Genomic DNA, 20241 nt, shown 5'->3' with positions numbered 1-20241 from the left:
GTTTTTTCATATTTTTCTTTTTTAATTTTTTAAAAAATATATATTTTTTCATTTCGTATTTATTTTTTAATTTTTGTGCTGGGGTATAGCTAGAAAATGTTAGTATGAATTTGGCCCAGTGGAGCTTAACCTAATTACTGGGTGGGGGTAAAGGGTTGGGTTGGCTATTCCTACAAAGTTGTTTCTTGAAACCCTAAACTTACTTATTGAACTTAAAAAAAATAAAAAAAAAGATTATTATGCTACAATAACTAGTTAGGAACATATGCCACAAGTAGCAGTAACAGGGACATGAATGATGTGCATGTGATGCTAAATGCTGCTGGGGGTGCGCCAAGATGAGCAGTGCTTGGGACGCCGGGATAGTTGTCTGGTGGCGGCATGACACAGTCCTCCCCGTTGAATGAAATTTTCCTGGGAAAAGCCCATCCTTCCTGGAAAGTGAAATTGGATCCTTCTTTCTTCAGTAACATCTCCGTTTGCACATTCCCATTATCCCCTGCTTGCAGCAACATGTCATTGTAGTACTGAATCCCATAAAACATTCCAGTATCATCTGCAAGGACCCAACAGTAACGCATCAAAAACTTTTTGATCTGGGTTTGTTGCATTCGTCATCAGAACCCATCCAGAATGGAGCATTTATTATTCATATCCAACCAAAACTTACTGATATGGCCGTACTGGTTGAGCGGCTTGTAGTTGAAGCTAAAGACTTGACTCACAGTATGCAGACTGGGATGCAACACCACCAAGTTCCATTGGCTGTAGTTCTGTGCGTAATTCAGATTGGTCACTGTGATTTTGACCCGCCAGTACTCCCTGTAGTTCAGTTTCACATGCCAATGCACTCTTATTGGGCACATGTGGCGGGTACACCGCACCAGCGGCGCCGGAGCTTCGTGGGGTAGCTGCAACACCGCCGGAGAATCACCAGGCCTGTAGAAAGAAATGAAACATGGTAAGAAATAGCTACAGAAAGGCAGGCCAATATCAGAAGCTTTGGGGCACACTGCGAATGCATGTGAGGTGAAGATTGAGGAAGAAGATGATAGGTGAATTACTTACTTGACGCATTTTGGTCCGGACAGTCCCTGGCAGCCGCAGCTGCACATCGGGCATGGGACAATGCTCTCATTGTAGAACGCCGACAAGGAAACGCAGCATGTCGGCGTAGTCGCCGCTCGAAACTGGGAGTACGAACATATCACATTGTACGTCGCTGCAAAAAAAGGCCCAGATCAAAAGAACATTAGAATCAACTCTCAGATTGGCAAAATAACAAGCGCAACAACGACGTCAATTAGTCAATCACCAAGAGCTTGAGTCCGCCGGCGGCCGTTGTCCTCGGAGAACTTGCTCGGCGGGACCTTGAAGGGGTCTCCACAGGAATACCCAGTGAGCCCCAGAGTGAAGTCTACCGGCATCGTCACGTTCCCCGAATGAACGGCGGCGGAGCCGACGCTCATCTGGAAGGCGGCGCCGAAATTGTCGGGACGTTGGGTTAAGGACGAGAGCACCCCGCCCTTGCAGCAGTTGGCGACCTGCTTGTTGAAGGGGGCTCCGGGCATGAGGTCGATGATCACCGGTTTTTTCTCGCAGCAGTGGGGAACTTGCCGGCCTCTGAACGCCGAGCAATCGCCTTGCTCCGTGGCTTCCGCCCCAACGATGTTCCAAATCGCCTCGTCGCCCGGCCATGTCCAGCTTAGCTTCCAGCCGGGATGTTCGATGTGCCGGAAGAGCTGGTAATTGAAGATGTTGACTTTTACCTGCAAAATTTTGCATCTACGTATGATCAGAACAAAGAACAAATGATTACAGAACAGTAACTACGGTTCGAGAATCGAGAATCCTCGTGGGCAAGCCTCCCTCTGTCTCTGTCTCTGTCCCTGGCCCTGTCCCTGTCTCCGTCTCCTTCTTGGGACATGGCTAGTTGTCCGGCTGATGGCCTAATGCTAATAGCTCGTCTACTTAATGGTTTGAATAATCCTTGCATGTAATAGCGCAGAGTAACCCTAATAAATGAAATACAAATTAGGTAAAATCGTAATTTTGGGTATATCTAATATGTTGATAGGGTTGGCATCAGAAAATTGCTATCCTAAGCGGTATCATTGAACTAGACAAATATGAAAACGTGACACTCACAAGTAATAAAACACTTATGCTATTAAACGGTTGACGTTGTCGGCTAATTCAATTGGTCGATTAGGTCGGCATTGAAAATCACAACTTTAAATAGTATTGTTGAACTAGACAAAACATGAGTAATAAAATCGTATCTAGGTAAAACACCTACGTTATGAAACAATTAATAGACCCTATTGGCCAACCTATTTGTTGATTGTGTCAGCACCGAAATCACAATCCTAAGTAGTATTATGTTGAACTGGACAAAACATGAAGCCATAAAACTCACAAGTAGTAAGACACCTATGCTATTAAGTTGCCGTTGTTCACCTACTCAGTTGGTTGATTAGGTTGGCATAAAAAATCACAATCTTAAATGGTATTGTTGAATTAGACAAGACCTTAAGTAATGAAATCATAAATAGGTAAAACACATATGCTATGAAACAGTTAGTAGACCCTGTTGGTCGACCTAATTGCTAATCATGTCGGCACCGAAATCACAATCCTAAGTGGTATTATATTGAACCAGACAAAACATCAAGTAGTGAAACTACAAACGAATAAAATACCTGCAATACCTATAATATCTAACAATTGGCTGTTAGGTCTGTGCCAAAATCCCAATCTTAAGTAGTGTTATTGAATCACACAAAACATCAAGTAATGAAACCACAAGCAGATAAAGCACTTACAAGACAAGATAGTTGGTTGGGCTAATTCGATCGATCAACTAATTGGGCCAGCATCAAAATAGCAATCTTAAGTGCTAATGTTGACTTAAATAAAACATTAGGTAAAAAAATTCACAAATAAATAAAACACCTATAAAATTACTAAGTCTCTCCTAATTAACCATAAAAGCATGCATCGAGAGGGCTATGCTAATAAATAAATGTAACACTTGATAGCCAAGGGTTAAGATGGTAATTGTCAAAACTAGCCTCGTCAAGCCTCGCTTTATGGGTAGAAACGAGGTTGGGGGAAGTTCATGCACAAATATCCTACGATGCTGATTTGACCTTTTCTATTTAGAAACAAAAAAAAAAAAAGAAAAAATTTAATTAAATTAAATTGAACAGTTTGGACATAAATAAAGAAAAAACTGAAACCTACATCTTGTCTATCATCATTCACTTGCAAGACATCCCATCTGATGCTAATGTTCCCATTCGGATCCAACGGATCAAACCCATCTGAATCACACAATCAAATGCAAAACCCATCAAGATTTTGCCCCGAATTCAGTCAGTTCGATCGGATTCGATCGCATCAACCAAATCAGAACTGCTAGGAAACGTAAAATTTGATTAATTACTTACAAGTTGGCGACTAAAAACTGACGACGAGAGCAAAGCAAATCACAATCGAGACCAAACTCATTGGCCTACGAGCCATGATCAAAGATGGGTTTCAATCCAATTAATAATTCTTCGCCTTCTGATCCTTTCTCTTCAGAGATTTCTCCAATCACTAAGAGTAAGAGTAATCTCTCTCTTTCTTTCTTCTCGTATATGAGATATATAGAGATATACTGGCCATATATAGCATTGCATGCTGCTATACATATGATTATATACATATATCGCTATATAATCTCTCTCTCTCTCTCTCTATATATAGGTTTGTTTTTTCTCACTAAATGTGTAATAATTCATAATAAATGTGGTGGTGACAAGTGAGGCTGAATTCCTTTTTAGGTGCGGAGAAAGTGTCGCTGCAAGGTTTATGGTTTGCTTCTAATACTAATTATTCACGCATTTGGCTCCTCCCATAAAACTTATCCTCTTTTTACAACAAGAATAATGATATATACCTAAGTCGATTGATGAGATTGAATCGAAACTTCACGTGTTTTACTCTCCCACCATAAACTTACTTTGTTTGGATAAGAATAATGATATATATGTAGGTTGATGGGTGTTGTTTTCATTTGGTGAGAAGATTCTAGATATTGTAAATTTAATCCCCTCAAGTTAATAGAGTCGTCGTCGACCAATAACTCATCTCTCCGTACTTCATTGTAGTGTTGTTAATTCCTTAATTAGATCTTTTCATCTTATCAAGGGCCTTATCAAATTAGGCATGTTTATAAATTTACCTACTAAACATATTTATCATGGGGTGCCCCAATACATGTCCCATTGAACAGAGAGTGACAAGTGTCATGCAAAATCTCATGCTAGTTGGCAAACAGATCCATCGTTAAAAAATCTCTCTCAAAGTCCTATGATCTCGATTTGAGATCTCGCCTAGACATTGTAGGATCGATTCATACAAGAAGCAAGATCTTAAGAAATAAATATATCTGTTACTTAAAAATTTAGTGATATTCGTTTAACTCTTTTTTTAGTATTAACTTTATCATCAAATACTAAACTAGGAGACGAACCCCGACACTTGCAGAAGAATTCAAACTCAAGTTCATGTTTGTTTTGGTTTTTGTTTCTGTCAAATTTCTTTCAATTTTTCACATGCCGAAGTTGGACAGGAATGATTACGGGTTAGAAGATTGGAGTTTGTGTCAATAAGTGTAATTAATATTTTTTTATGTATTTATTATATTTTATTTTTATATAAAAATATCCTATGATGCTGATTTGACCTTTTCTATTTAGAAACAAAAAAAAAGAAAGAAAAAATTAAATTAAATTAAATTGAACAGTTTGAACATAAATAAAGAAAGAACTGAAACCTACATCTTGTGTATCTTCATTCACTTGCAAGATATCCCATCTGATGGTAATGTTCCCATTCGGATCCAACGGATCAAACCCATCTGAATCACACAATCAAATGCATAACCCATCAAGATTTTGCCCCGAATTCAATCAATTCGATCAGATTCGATCGCATCAACAAAAGCAAAACTGCTAGGAAACGTAAAATTTGATTAATTACTTACAAGTTGACGACTGAAAACTGACGACGAGAGCGAAGCAAATCACAATCGAGACCAAACCCATTGGCCTACGAGCCATGATCAAAGATGGGTTTCAATCCAATTAATAATTCTTCGCCTTCTGATCCTTTCTCTTCAGAGATTTCTCTAATCATTAAGAGTAAGAGTAATCTCTCTCTTTCTCTTTCTCTCTCCTCATATATGAGATATATAGAGATTTACTGGCCATATATAGCATTGCATGATGCTATACATACGATTATATACATATATCGCTATATAATCTCTCTCTCTCTCTCTCTCTCTCTCTCTATATATATATATATATAGGTTTGTTTTTTCTCACTAAATGTGTAATAATTCATAATAAATGTGGGGGTGACAAGTGAGGCTGAATTCCTTTTTAAGTGCGGAGAAAGCGTCATTGCGGGATTTATGGTTTGCTTCTAATACTAATTATTCACGCATTTGGCTCTTCCCATAAAACTTATCCTCTTTTTACAACAAGAATAATGATATATATATACCTAAGTCGATCGATGAGATTGAATCGAAACTTCACGTGTTTTACTCTCCCCACCATAAACTTACCTTGTTTGGATAAGAATAATGATATATATGTAGGCCGATGGGTGTTGTTTTCATTTGGTGAGAAGATTCTAGATATCGTAAATTTAATCCCCTCAAGTTAATAGAGTTGTCGTCGACCAATAACTCATCTCTCTATATTTCATTGTAGTATTATTAATTCCTTAATTAGATCTTTTCATCCTATTTATTAAGGGCCTTATCAAATTAGGCATGTTTATAAATTTACCTACTAAACTTATTTATCATGGGGTGCTCCAATACATGTCCCATTGAACAGAGAGTGACAAGTGTCATGCCAAATCTCATGCTAGCTGGCGAAAAGATCCATCATTAAAAGATCTCTCTCAAAGTCCTATGATCTCGATTTGAGATCTCGCCAAGTGATTGTAGGATCGATTGATATAAGAAGCAAGATCTTAAGAAATAAATATATTTGTTACTTAAAAATTTAGTGATATTCGTTTAACTCTTTTTTGAGTATTAACTTTATCGTCAAATACTAAACTAGGAGACGAACCCCGACACTTGTAGAAGAATTCAAACTCAAGTTCATGTTTGTTTTGGTTTTTGTTTCTTTCAATTTTCCACATGCCGAAGTTGGACGAGAAGGATTACAAGTTAGAAGATTGGAGTTTGTGTCAATAAGTGTAATTAATATTTTTTATGTATTTATTATATTTTATTTTTATATAAAAATATCCTATGATGCTGATTTGTTCTTTTCTATTTAGAAACAAAAAAAAAAAGAAAGAAAAATTAAATTAAATTAAATTGAATAGTTTGGACGTAAATAAAGAAAGAACTGAAACTTACATCTTGTGTATCGTCATTCACTTGCAAGACATCCCATCTGATGGTAATGTTCCCATTCGGATCCAACGGATCAAACCCATCTGAATCACACAATCAAATGCAAAACCCATCAAGATTTTGCCCTGAATTCAGTCAGTTCGATTGGATTCGATCGCATCAACCAAAGCAGAATTGCTAGGAAACGTAAAATTTGATTAATTACTTACAAGTTGGCGACTGAAAACTGACGACGAGAGCGAAGCAAATCACAATCGAGACCAAACCCATTGTCCTACGAGCCATGATCAAAGATGGGTTTCAATCCAATTAATAATTCTTCGCCTTCTGATTCTTTCTCTTCAAAGATTTCTCCAATCACTAAAAGTAAGAGTAATCTCTCTCTCTCTCTCCCTCCTTGTATATGAGATATAGAGATATATTGGCCATATATAGCATTGCATGCTGCTATACATATGATTATATACATATATCGCTATATAATCTCTCTCTCTCTCTCTATAGGTTTGTTTCTCTCACTAAATATGTAATAATTCATAATAAATGCGGGGGTGACAAGTAAGGCTGAATTCGTTTTTAGGTGCGGAGAAAGTGTCGCTGCGAGGTTTATGGTTTACTTCTAATACTAATTATTCACGCATTTGGCTCCTCCCATAAAACTTATCCTCTTTTTACAACAAGAATAATGATATATATCTAAGTCGATCGATGAGATTGAATTGAAACTTCACGTGCTTTACTCTCCCACCATAAACTTACCTTGTTTCGATAAGAATAATGATATGTAGGCCGATGGATGTTGTTTTCATTTGGTGAGAAGATTCTAGATATCGTAAATTTAATCCCCTCAAATTAATAAAGTCGTCGTCGACCAAGAATTCATCTCTCCGTACTTCATTGTAGTGTTGTTAATTCCTTAATTAGATCTTTTCATCCTATTTATTAAGGGCCTTATCAAATTAGGCATGTTTATAAATTTACCTACTAAACTTATTTATCATGGGGTGCCCCAATACATGTCCCATTGAACAGAGAGTGACAAGTGTCATGCCAAATCTCATGCTAGCTGGCGAAAAGATCCATAGTTAAAAAATCTCTCTTAAAATCCTATGATCTCGATTTGAGATCTCACCTAGTCATTGTAGGATTGATTGATTTAAGAAGCAAGATCTTAAGAAATAAATATATCTATTACTTAAAAATTTAGTGATATTCGTTTAACTCTTTTTTGAGTATTAACTTTATTGTCAAATACTAAACTAGGAGACAAACCCCGACACTTGCAGAAGAATTCAAACTCAAGTTCATGTTTGTTTTGGTTTTTGTTTCTTTCAATTTTTCACATGCCGAAGTTGGGCGGAAAGGATTACGAGTAGCAAGATTGGAGTTTGTGTCAATAAGTGTAATTAATATTTTTTATGTATTTATTATATTTTATTTTTATATAAAAATATTTTATTAATTAATTTTGTTATAACAAATGTATATGACGGATCAAAAATCATATTTTGTAATAGTTTGAGAGCCCTAAATGTATTTGCCTATATTAAAAAAAAAAAAAAACATTTTATAACCAAACAAACAGAGCCTAATCATGGATACCATTACTGCAAACATGCTCTTGGTCTCACAATATGAAAGATAAAGCTCAATTGCTCTTGTGATACGCTTTAATGATAAGAGTTTATTATTATTATTATTAAATCTTATAATTTCATAAATCATTCTTTAATTATTAGCACTTTGTGTGACTTCAAAATAAGCGAAAATATTATTTAGACACTTAAATTTGATATTTAAAATTTCTAAAAATAAAATAGACAATCCAACACACGCGTTCGAGAGTTTGGGATATCACGAGGTTGTGAGTTCTATTCTTTCTCTGTATAGGTCTCTACAATCACTTGTGTCTATCTTATAGGCCAAATCTCAAGCTTCAACTCACGATAAACTTGATCGTACACACAGACCAAGTAAAGGTGTACCATGAGTTTTAGAAATGGTCGGATGTTCCGAGTCAAAGAATGTCTGTGATTGGGGACCCCTCGAGTTTCCTACGTTACCAAAAAAAAAAAAAAATTGATATTTGTGGGGACACTTTTTATTGATGTCTTATATTTTGTATCATATAATACAAATATACAAGACATCAATGCAAAATACGAGTCAAAATATCAAACTTTGGGTGTTTAAATAACCCTTCCACAAAATAAAACTCGAGATTTTGGCATATTTATTATAATTTATAATATCAAAATTGTTATTCGGATACTCAATTTTTATACTTGATATCTTGTATATTTGCATTGACATAACACATAACATAAGACATCAATACAGAATAACAATTCATATTATAATGAATAATATTATTTACGAAGCCAAATGTCAACGAATTGCTTCAAACCATAATCATTTTTAGTCGTTTTTGGCTTTCATCAATCACATCTTGCCAACTTTCACTTTTTCTAGTCTTTTGATCCCTATTCAATTCTTCTGTATTGTCATTCGCATCTCGAACCACGTTTCTTTTTTGGTACAAGCCACATGGCCTGTGCTCCCCTATGTAACATTTGCCTTACTAGCTCCTCGCTTGTGTTTTTATTCGGGATATAACCTAATCTTACTTATGTATAATTCCTCACTTTCAGTTTGTTATAGAAAAAAAAAAAAAAAAACATTATTTATGATGCCGAAGAATACAAGTTTGGTTGTTGGGCTTGGGGAGTGGGCCATTGATGCTGAAAATGACCGAACAGCAAAAGCACCAAAATACAGGGGCACAAATGCAAAAAGGGCCAGGGCTTTTTCCATCTTTTCCTCCGCCATAGAAGGGGCCTAAAACTAACAAGCCTGAAAAGTCAGGGGGGTTTGCAGCTTTTCTGTATTCTTAAGGGGTCCTTGATGGAATATTAAAACTGCAGCTTTTGCACTTACCTTTCCCAGAGGTATCCCTTGTTTGGCAAGTGCGAAAGTAAATAGGGAGAGGTGGGAAAAAGGGAAAGTCAATGGGAACAGAAAGAAATGAGGATCAAACACTGAATTAGAGCATTTAAGCGGGAACCGGGGGGCGCTGATAATCTCACCCAAGATTGCACGGATTTTCCAGGCCTGATAATGAAGTGTCAATTGGGTTTTTCTTTCTTGGTAACGGCAGTGCAAATGCAAATGTGGGGGGGTTGAATGTCTCTGACAGCCCGGTGACAGTACCATTTTGGATATATGTGATATTAATATGAATTATTAGGGTGATTCAGTAATTAAAAATTCAATTTTTGTGAGTTGGAAGCTTGAAATGGGCAATATTGAAGGGTCGCCATCAGAATCCATTAAACAGAGAGAACCAAACAAACATGGCATAATGGCTCTACAGTAATTCCACTGCTCCCACTATGCAGCGCGCCAGAACATTTAGAGGTCACCTCTCAACCCAATACTCTAAATTTTAATATAATTTTATATTAATTTTTTTTTTTTATGAAATGAAGAGTATTCGTGACATCAAAATCAACCCAAAATCACTGTCGTCGCTTTGTGACTGTCACAAAAACGCCTTAGGGGCATCGTTTTAGCATTTTCGAAACATTTTCGTTTTCGAAATGCCAAAAAATATTAAAATAAAAGTTTTCAAACTATTTTTGTAGTTTTAAAAATATTTTGAGGTTATTTATAATATTAAAAAAATATCACAAACACGTTTCGTTAACAAAGAGATTAGAGACAAAATTTTTAATTTTATACAAAATTTATTTTCAAAATTTGTTTCAATGAATTATAAAATTTATATTTCATTCTAGATTGAATACTATTTTTTATATTAAAAATTATACTTACAAAAAAGTTATATTTGTTTTATTTATGCATTTCCCCGCGTTTTCATTTTTTTACTTTTTTAAAAAATATCATTTTTCTATTTTCGTTTCGTTTCGTATCTGTTTCTGTGTAACCTACCTAGCCGACTTTACCATTTCAACAATTTGGTGGCCTTTAGGTTTGAGAGTCTTGCTTCAATGTTGAAACAAGGGTTTATGGGCTTGTTTGGCATTGTTATATTGTGGTTGTTGTGATGTAAAAGTAGTGTTAATAAAAGTAGCATTTGGTAACTGAGTATTATTGTACTTATTAATGCTAAAAACACATAATTAGAAGTTGATTGGCCAAAATGACAACAATACCAAACAAACCCTATGTGGTATATAGGTTTTTATGGCTCTTATCCCACTCAACAATTGTTTGGGTGCAAGAAATTGACTCGACAACCCTTTCGGTGCGAGAAGTCAACAATTTGTTGTGATGTAAAGAAGTGTTAATAAAGATAGCATTTGATAACTGAGTATTGTTGTGCTTATTAATGCTAAAAACACGTAATTGGAAGTTGACCGGCCAAAATGACAACAATACCAAGCATACCCTATGTGACATATAAATTTCTATGGCTCTTATCTCACTCAGTAATTGTTTGGGTGCAAGAAGTCAACCATTTTTATTGGTTTTTCTTCAATTTCTCACTTAGTAAAAAAGAATTGACTTAGTATCCAAGAATTTAAAAAGAAACTAAAAAAATAAAAAATTTGTTACGACGACCTAAAATATGAGATATTATTTGATTTTATAAACTCAAGTCATATTCATCTAGTTCTTTTTAAAAAGGAAAAAAATCATATCGTATCGTATCGTGTTATAATAATATCACAATAACAAAATGTTAAACATTAAATAAAGTGAGTTGATGTAGGATGGCAATGAGAAGGCCATGCTATGCTAATGATGAACATAATTGATGGGTTATGTGTTCAAATCAACACTAATTGTAAAGGAGAAAGTGGGTCCCAATGGGTGATTAGTGTTGATCAATGAATCACCCAAATTAATTAATAAATAGATTAATTATGAAAAGTATGTGGGGGGTAGTACTTTGGAATATACAGAAATAAATTAAGGCAATTAATTGTGATGATTTGGGCTGCTCTCTATAGCCTATTTTAAATTTGGATATTCAAGTGGACAAAATTGTCCTTTTTCCCAACCACTGCCTAAAGCCTCCAAAAAAGCAACACCATATAATCATTGACCCTTATCACAGCCATCTCCATGCCTCACATTTACAATTTAAAAAATGTTAATCTTGGCTAGTTCTGAATTAAAAAGATAATATATATATATATACACATATATAAATCTAGGGATCAATAATTACTAATTAGGGTTTGTATTTTTTTTTTTTAGCATAAAAAACTCGAGGAGTCTCTGCTCAATGCATAGTCTTCAGTTAAAACCGTTCCACTCTCTTTAAAACTCATAGCCCGACACATCATCGACCTGAGTGAATAGACATGTAAGTGGTGAGTGGGAGCCTGGGCTTGACCTCTTGAACAGACGTAGGTTATCAACATTGCACCAAGAAAGACTCGATCTCACGAGCTTGCGACAACTCAAGCTCCCGAATATGTGCAATGGACCATTTGCATCGCCCTAGAAAGATTAAGGTTTGTGATTATTGCTCTTTAGTGATCACTAAAGTGTTAGTATAATGAGAAAGTTTTTATTTTATTTTTGAAGCTTAGTCGATTACCCGTTACGGAGAAGAATTCTAAATTAAGAAAAGAAAAAAAAAGAAGGTGAGACTCTACTCTTGATAGTTCAAAGAGAGTTCTACTCAATGTTTAAGGTGGGCTATGCATGTAACATGACCAATTGAGGTCAAATTGGCCCCCACGAAATCTAGTTCTATAGGAAAGGTAAGTGTTAAGTGCGACTTATGCGTCGCACTATGAGATTTCTTGATACTTATTTAACTATTCCCATTTGGTTAAAATAAAAAAGAAAAAAACTCACTAAATCCATATGAATATACATGTATAAGTCAAGTTTAGTTTCTTTTTATATATCCCATATCCATCACTCGATTCGATTACGTCAAATCTAAATTAAATCGCATTATCTTTATTTAAATTGTTTTGCTTTCTTAATATAATCAGTCGAATCTAATTTCCTTATAAGTAGCATAAGAGTTAAGTGCGACCAATGCCACACTTTAAGGTTTTTTAATGCTTGTTTAACGATTCTCCTTTACTTAAAATAAATAAAAAATTCATTAAATCTATATAAATATACATATATATATATATAAATCAAATCTGATTTCTTTTCATATTTCTCGCATCCATCAATTGAATCGATCAAGATGATTTTGCACCAAATCTAAATTAAATCGCAATATATTGTTATGTTTTTTATGTATGACGACATGATATTGCAGTTATTATTATTATTTTTTATTTTTATTTTTATAAAATTAAAATTTAAAAAAAAGGGAAAATGGGATGAGCTGTCCAAGAAGAGCATTAGATGCTCCCTAGCTATATGGACATCTGATGGTTACCTGCACTGCCCTGCTACTGTTGGACTCTCTGCCTCTCTGATACTTAGCCTATTCTACAAAAAAAAACAGAAGAAGAGGAGAAAGAAAAAATAAAAGGGCAAATTATGTTATTTATTTTATACTTTTTAAAAATTCATCGTCGTAGTTTAATTTTTATTATAATTATTAAATTTTTATTTCTTATAATTTAATCTCTCTTTTAAATTTTCACCAAATTTTGATCATAAAATTGACCTAATATGCATTAAGTATAATTTAAATTAAATTAAATTTTATTTAATATTAAAATTAATATAAACCCGTAATTAAGTAATTTCGAGGTCACGTACGAAAATCAAAAGGGAAATTGAATCGTAACGAAAATCAAAAAGTTTAGTGACGATGGTAACAAAAATTAAAATATAATAATTAATTTATTATTATAAAATATAAAATTCAAAAATTAATGGTTTAATTTATTAAAGAATTAAAATTTATTTTATGATTTTTTTAAATTTTAGTATATGAAAATATGTGACAGACGTAAGTGGCAGCTCATGCAGTTTTCTGACCTGCAAACTGCAGCTTCCCACTTTACAATGCATTGAGAGAGAGGGAGGTATATATTTGGAAACATTATTTGAAAGCTCAATTTTGATATTTGGGATAATATTCGTATATTAATATAATATATAATACATTAATATAAAATATTATTCTAAATATCAAATTTGAGAGCTTAATTAATATTTTCAATATACATATATATATACACTGTGTGTGTAATGCATGGTTAAAAAGTAAGATTTTTTTTAGTAAGTTTATGTGTAGATTTTTTTTTTTAGTGATGTTTATAGCATATGTATAAATGTTTGTGTGTTATCTTTTAATGTGAGTTGTTGCTTTTGTTACAAATAGAAAGTAAGATCGATGCCTATAAAAGAGAGAAAAAGACAACAAAATCTGATAAGATAAACATAAAAAGATAACCGAACGACACTTAAATTAATCATTGAACAACCAAGGATTACCCGAATACAGTTAAAAATGAGTTGAAACTAAGAGCGTCTTAGATTGACAAGAAAAGGTACAAAGGTATCATATGACTAGAGAGAGCTAAACGAGTTAACTTTTGTCTCTTGAAAGAGAATAGGAAGGTGATCGCAAGGAGTCTCAATCAACATGTAGGTAGGTGCCAAGACAACCAATCACTGAAACCCCTAAAAGCTCGATCGCAACACTAAAATGCAACAAAATAAGAGCCTAGACAAATTTGTCAGTTATTGTCTGTATTTAATAAATTTATCTAACCTATACCCAAAAAATAGTTGTTTCGAGTTTGTTTTGTACCTTGTGGGATAGCTTATGCAGTCTTCTTGAAAGGAATACTCTAGGGTTGCGGATTTGTGGTAGTTGTTTTGTAAAGGTTGGTGCTCTGTTTCATGGTTATCGCTCAAACTAGTCTCGATGCATTTGTTTTTCTAATGGGATTGGCCAAGTAATTACTCGGAGCTTGTTCACAACCCTCAACTCTTGACCATAAAGTTCATCTACCAATCCATTGTGTTATTAATTATTTGTGTCATTTAAACTCAAAATTCTAAACCCATTTTCTTTTCGGTGCATTTGTTTTTCGAATGGGATTGGCCAAGCAATTGCTCGGAGCTCGTTCACAACCCTCAACTCATGACCATGAAGTTCGTCTAGCTACAAGTCCATTGTGTCGTTAATTGTTTGTGTCATTTAAGCTCTAAATTTTAAATTAGTTATCCCTTTTTGTTTCTAACGAATATAAATTTATATAATTTTTAAATTATTTATTTATTTAATTATACGTCGTCTTATCGCTCTTTAAAAACATTGTTTGTGTTGGTGTTTAGATGCATGGCCATCGTGAGTAATCTTTTTGTATCAAGTTAGGTCTTGTTGTTCACAATATTCTAATAAAAAAGAAAAAAAAAAGAAAAATTGGTACCAAATTCATCATAACATTGCATTCATGCACTTGTTTAATTTATATATATATATATAATATAATATAAAAAGATGTTTTTTGGGGGGGACAGAAATGTCATAAAAATATCAATTTGGTGCCCTTTATTCAACTACAGTACTTGTTTCAGGGTCAGGTCCCCCACCTGCTTCCCTGCCTCTTTCCTCTCTCTCTCTCTCTCCCAAGGTTGAAGCTTTGAGAGAGTGAAGAAGACAAGAGTCAATCAGAAACCGAGAAACCCCACAAAAGTACCAGTCCAGAGCTGCCAAAGACTTTCAAAATAAACGAAACAAAAGGGCTTCTCTCTCTACTTTCTCTCTCTACCAGAAAGAGGGGAAGAAGGAAGAGGAGGAGGAAGAGGAGGAGGAGGAGATGGAGTTGAAGAATGATCATGATCATCGTCATCATCAGAAGAGAAAGAGAAAAGGCAAGAAAGAAGATGATGGATGAGCAGCAGCAGCAGCAAATTAAATTCTCCAATATCTGAGAAAAATTAATCCAGAGAGCCCCACAATGGAAATCACCGCTGATTCCCAGCCCAACAACAGTAAACCCACCCCTACCACCGTCGCCGTCACCGCCGCTGCAGCCGCTTCTAATTCCCAGCCCCAGCACCACTTCCACCATAAAAAGCAGTTTGGTTTCACCCCTTCTGCTTCTTCTTCTTCCCCTCAGTATAGCCCTTTCACCCAAGCTGGGCTGGCCAATACCGGCGCCGCCGCGTCGCCGCCGCAGCTGGTGGACGCGTCACTGGCCATCGCCACCAGATCGGAGGCTGGCAACCAGGCGGCGAAGCGGCCGACCAAGGACCGACACACCAAGGTGGAGGGGAGGGGGCGGCGCATCCGAATGCCGGCCACCTGCGCGGCTAGGGTTTTCCAGTTGACGAGGGAATTGGGGCACAAGTCCGACGGCGAGACAATTGAGTGGCTGCTCCAGCAGGCGGAGCCAGCGATCATCGCCACCACCGGCACCGGCACCATCCCGGCTAACTTCTCCTCCCTGAACGTCTCGCTCCGGAGCGGCGGATCCGCCGTTTCCAAGTCGGCGCCTCACTCGCTCCACAACACCGCCGCCGCGGCCTTAGCCCTAACGCACCATTCTCACTACGAAGAGGGCTTCTCTCAGATGCTAGGGTTCCACCACCAGCCTCATCCTCTGGCCGCCGATCAGATCGCCGCAGCCGCCGCCACATCTGCCGGCGATACGCCCGACAATTATTTGAGGAAAAGATTTAGAGAAGATTTATTCAAAGAAGACTCGCCGTCTCAGCGGCCCCAAACGGAACCCTCAGCCGACTCAAACTCGCCTTCAAACAAGCAATTCAGGAGCTCTAACATTCAAATTCAACTGCAAAAGCAACAAGAAGAACAAGCCGGTCCATCATCGAGCACGTTCCTCCGACATCCCAATATGATGCCGGCGGGCGGCAGCACATTCTGGATGGTGCCGGCGGGGCCATCGGAGACCCAAATTTGGCCTTTTCCGGCGCCACCGACATCCGCTGGCAACACAGTTCAACCGCCATTGCAGTTCATGCCAAGGTTTAACCTTCCGGCCGGAAATTTAGAGTTTCAAGGGGGAAGAGCCGGCCAACTTCAACTGGGTTCAATGCTAATGCAACAGCAACAACCATCTCAGCATCTAGGGTTAGGAATTTCTGAGACCAATATGGGCATGGTGGCTGCTCTCCAGGCTTATTCAAGGGCCGGGTTGAATATGAATTCTGAGCAAAACCAGCCATTAGAGCACCAGCCTCAAGCTACTGATAGTGGAGAGGATGACCCAGATAGCTCTCATGATCAGTGACATGACTCTGATCAAACCAAAGTCGGTAATTAACTTGATCTTTGCTTGATCAACCATTAATTAATGTAACACTTTTATGAATCAGTTTAATTAGTTGGATTCTAATTGGCTGTCATGAATCTGAAGAAATCAATGCTTTTCATTTGGTTTTGCAGATTTAGAAGTTGAGAGTTTTGTGAGACTGCTTTTAGGGTGCCTGCAGGATTGGATTCATATGGATGATGATCAGCACAGCAGGGTATAGAGATGAGAGGTATCCAGCTAGTAATTCTCTCATTTTTGAGTCTTTCTTTTTGGTTCAAATTCCATCATCTTCTTTTGGGTTCTTTTGCTTAATTAAGATTGCTGTCGAGGTTGGAAATGTAATCTGGTAGATTCATCAAAGGGACTTTAGAATTGCAGAGAGAGAGAGAGAGAGAGAGAGAGAGAGAGATTGTATAGGAGGATATTGGTTTGTATTTAGTATATTATAATCTGGTTTGTTTGAACAAGTAGAGCGGTAAACAAGCAACAGCAAAAAGTGGATATATATGATCATAACATCAAACAATATTTTGGCAATATATATATATATAAGGGCTCTTTGGCTTCCTTTTCAGATTAAAGTTCACATTTCCTTCCTCAAATCCTCAGCAAAATTAAAGCTAATTAGCTACCCAATTTATAAGGGCTCTTTGGCTTCTCCTTTCTTCCATTACATAAATCATAAAATCTCTCTGATCTCTTTAAATTCTTCATTTTGTTTGTTGATTTAAGGGTTTGTGCTAAATTTCTATGAATCTTTTCTAGAGAAGCAAAGTAAAGGGAAATCACATTCTTCATCTTCTTCTCTTCTCTCTCTCGAAGTACTTATAACAATAATGTGCAAAAAACTCGCTCTTTTTTTATATTTTCAAGGGCGAGTCAACTAGTGTGATCTCTTTTTGATAAGACAATACAAAATTCTCAAATTTATAATAATTTTATTCAAAGTTGATAGTATTCCATAATAATATAACAATAAGTAGATTTATTATTAATTTTAAATAAAATTATTAAAAATTTATACATTATTAAATTCATCCCGACCAGTAATATCATTCGGGATATGTTTAGTACCAAAATTATTAAATGAGTAAGACGTGAATTCTAATAGATATATCGTGTTATTCGGGAAATGTCTAGTGCCAAAGTTATATATTGGATAGGTAACTAATTCTTAAAATAGATATATCAGTGTTAGTTTGTTATAATTATTTATTATTTTTTTAAAATTTTTAATAAATATAAATATTATTTTTAGGAGAAAGTGTAGACGTACGTGAGAGGGGAATCTCTGAGTTGACTCGGTGAGTGAACTCGGGTGCATTGGGCGGAGAGACAAGTGAGAGTGACATTGATCTTCCTTCCACAGTCTTCATTCACTTGTCTCCCCTCGTTTTCATTGCTTAATCATTCTTTATTCTGCATCATTATTGATTATTTCTGGGTTTTTCTCTCTCACTCCCTCTACTTTCTCCTATTTACTTTTGCTCCCCGCAAAGTCTTGCATTTTCTTCTTGACCCATAAAACGATAACAAGTGGAATTGAATAAAGACCACGCATAGAAAAGAAAGGTAAGCCACAACCTATCACACCCGGATAGTTGTTGACTAGGTAAAGACTCATGAACTCGTACTCTCTAATATTGACGTAGAATTGACTCGAAAGTCATTATTTTTTGTTTTTTTGTCAAGTAAGAAAATAGAGTTACGGGCCTTGTTGTCAAGTAATGAATTTTTGACTTTTTGACAAATAATTGTAAAATGTGGCTAGTTTTAATGGGTGTAAAATCGGTGATCGAATTGAGAAAACCTTTAATTTGAAGATTGAGACTAGAATATCGAATTGGACTAACAAATTAATTTTGCTCCTATTTAATATGAATTTAGAAAATACATAGGCACATTAATATATATATATGGATTTAAATAGAGGAACAAATTAAAAAATAATTCAACTTTATATATATATACACTTGATTTTTTGATTTGGACCAAAAATCATAATTTACTACTTTTTAGACCTGAAATCTAAAACAAGATTAGGAGTGTGCAAACGATTAGTTCACTAACCCGATTAAATCAAACTGAGAGTAAAATCGAACCGAACCGACTAATTAACTCGAAAAATTGAACTAATAAACCAAAAACATGAATGCAAACCGTATAAATCGAACCGAATCGATTAAATCAAGAAAATGTAAAAAAATCGAAGAAAACTAAAGTAATAGATAGAAAACACACAAAATTGAAAAAAACAACATTATTTTATAAACATCAAGTTGATCGATTTGGTTAGTTCGATTTTTCTAACTAAAAAATAAAATCAAAATTGAAAACTGAACTTTTAAGAAGAATTAATTGAAGTGAATCGATACAAGAAAAAAAATCGAACCAAACCGACAAGTTCGGTCAGTTTGGTTCGATTGGTCCAGATAAATCAAACGTTTACTTTCCTCTAACCGAGATGGTTCGATCCTAGACGAAATAGGTGTTTTCAGTCTGATTTGTACCAAAATTTGCACACCCTTTATCAATTATTATTATTTTTTCACATGATCAAAAAGGGAAACTCGACTAAACAAAGGCATTGTGTTAGTTTTCTAGGTCCACCTAAACCAACACCTTGGACATCTAATTAAGATATCTAAAAGAGCCCTTATTAGTTAAGACTAATATTGTGTCGACACATAACTCGAGGAACGACTTTTACTAACTTTGAGACACATAAATAAGTTATAATTACATAATCGACTTAAACAAAAAGAATATACATCTTTCGACACACTTAACAAGTGAAAAAATAACATTATATATATAATAATTGTGTATGGAACTGTGAGCAAAAGTCAAAATAATTAGGATTCAGATTTGGAAAATCTTAAAGGGAAGAGAGGGAAGATCTTTATTTGTGATTAGAGGGGACAAAACTAAAACTTTCAGCCAAGGGTTTGAAAGCAAACTAGGAAAAAGCAGGCTGTTTGGGAGCCTAGAAAAAAAAGAGAGAAAATTTATGCCTTTTGAGTCGCTTTCCGCCGTGGACTTGTCAAAGCTTTCCCACTATTCCGTCAATTTCGGCATCATAATGCTTATTTATGCTTTCTGTGTTTCCTATGCATCGTGTCCTCATGTTTCCACCTAATTTTGTATAAAAACAAAATTATAAAATTAAAATAATCTTTCCGCTTTGTAATAAATTAATTATTATATTTTAATTTTTATCTATGATGCGCAAAAAACACCCTAAGGGTATTGTTTTGGCATTCTTGAGGCGTTCTCTCCACCGAAACGTCAAGAGACACTAAAAAAATGTTTTGGGATGTTTTCGTAATTTTAAAAATATTTTGAGAACATTTTGTATTTGAAAATATGTTTCTGTCTACAACGAGGTTGGAGATAGAATTTTTAGATTGAATAATTATTTTTTATATTAAAATTATATTTACAAAAATATCCTATATTTTTTTATTTATGCATTTCTCTATATTTTGTTTATTACCTTTTTTGAAAATGTTGTTTCTCGATTCTAATTTTATATCATATCCATTTCTTATTTTTATTTTCATGCAACTTAAAATTTGGTCCCTCTCTTAAGATAGCTCAAGTGGTTGATTGCATGGGATC

The 20241-nt window shown here is 35.3% G+C and overlaps 2 protein-coding genes across 3 annotated transcripts; one reads left to right on the top strand and one right to left on the bottom strand.

Moving 5' to 3' along the window:
* Positions 1-98: 98 nt before the first annotated feature.
* Positions 99-6703, bottom strand: LOC127809397 (COBRA-like protein 1). Its single transcript, XM_052348157.1, has 6 exons — positions 6643-6703; positions 6437-6516; positions 1316-1829; positions 1069-1222; positions 671-939; positions 99-556 (listed from the first exon to the last, which is right to left on the bottom strand). Exons 1-6 carry the CDS (start codon positions 6701-6703, stop codon positions 252-254), a joined length of 1383 nt encoding a protein of 460 aa, XP_052204117.1. The 3' UTR covers positions 99-251.
* An 8220-nt stretch (positions 6704-14923) lies between these two features.
* Positions 14924-17090, top strand: LOC127809728 (transcription factor TCP8-like). 2 transcript variants are annotated; one of them, XM_052348757.1, is made up of 2 exons: positions 14924-16617; positions 16752-17090. In XM_052348757.1, the coding sequence occupies exon 1, from the start codon at positions 15301-15303 to the stop codon at positions 16594-16596; it is 1296 nt and encodes a 431-aa protein (XP_052204717.1). In that variant the 5' UTR covers positions 14924-15300; the 3' UTR covers positions 16597-16617; positions 16752-17090. The 2 variants fall into 2 exon arrangements, with proteins under 2 accessions (XP_052204717.1, XP_052204716.1); XM_052348756.1 differs by having other exon boundaries at positions 14924-16621.
* Positions 17091-20241: the final 3151 nt, after the last annotated feature.

Source organism: Diospyros lotus, chromosome 9 (genome assembly GCF_014633365.1).
Source record: "Diospyros lotus cultivar Yz01 chromosome 9, ASM1463336v1, whole genome shotgun sequence".
NCBI classification, from domain to species: domain Eukaryota; kingdom Viridiplantae; phylum Streptophyta; class Magnoliopsida; order Ericales; family Ebenaceae; genus Diospyros; species Diospyros lotus.
Note: the sequence above shows the minus strand (reverse complement) of the source record. Positions and strands in the feature narration are given on the sequence as shown.

Coding starts and splice junctions, on each gene's coding strand:
- LOC127809397 (XM_052348157.1), bottom strand. CDS start 6,703: ATGGGTTTGGTCTCGATTGTGATTTGCTTCGCTCTCGTCGTCAGTTTT. Junction 1,830..6,436: donor TGAATGACGATACACAAGAT/GTAAGTTTCAGT, acceptor CTCGAACCGTAG/TTACTGTTCTGTAATCATTT. Junction 557..670: donor CAACCAGTACGGCCATATCA/GTAAGTTTTGGT, acceptor GGGTCCTTGCAG/ATGATACTGGAATGTTTTAT.
- LOC127809728 (XM_052348757.1), top strand. CDS start 15,301: ATGGAAATCACCGCTGATTCCCAGCCCAACAACAGTAAACCCACCCCT.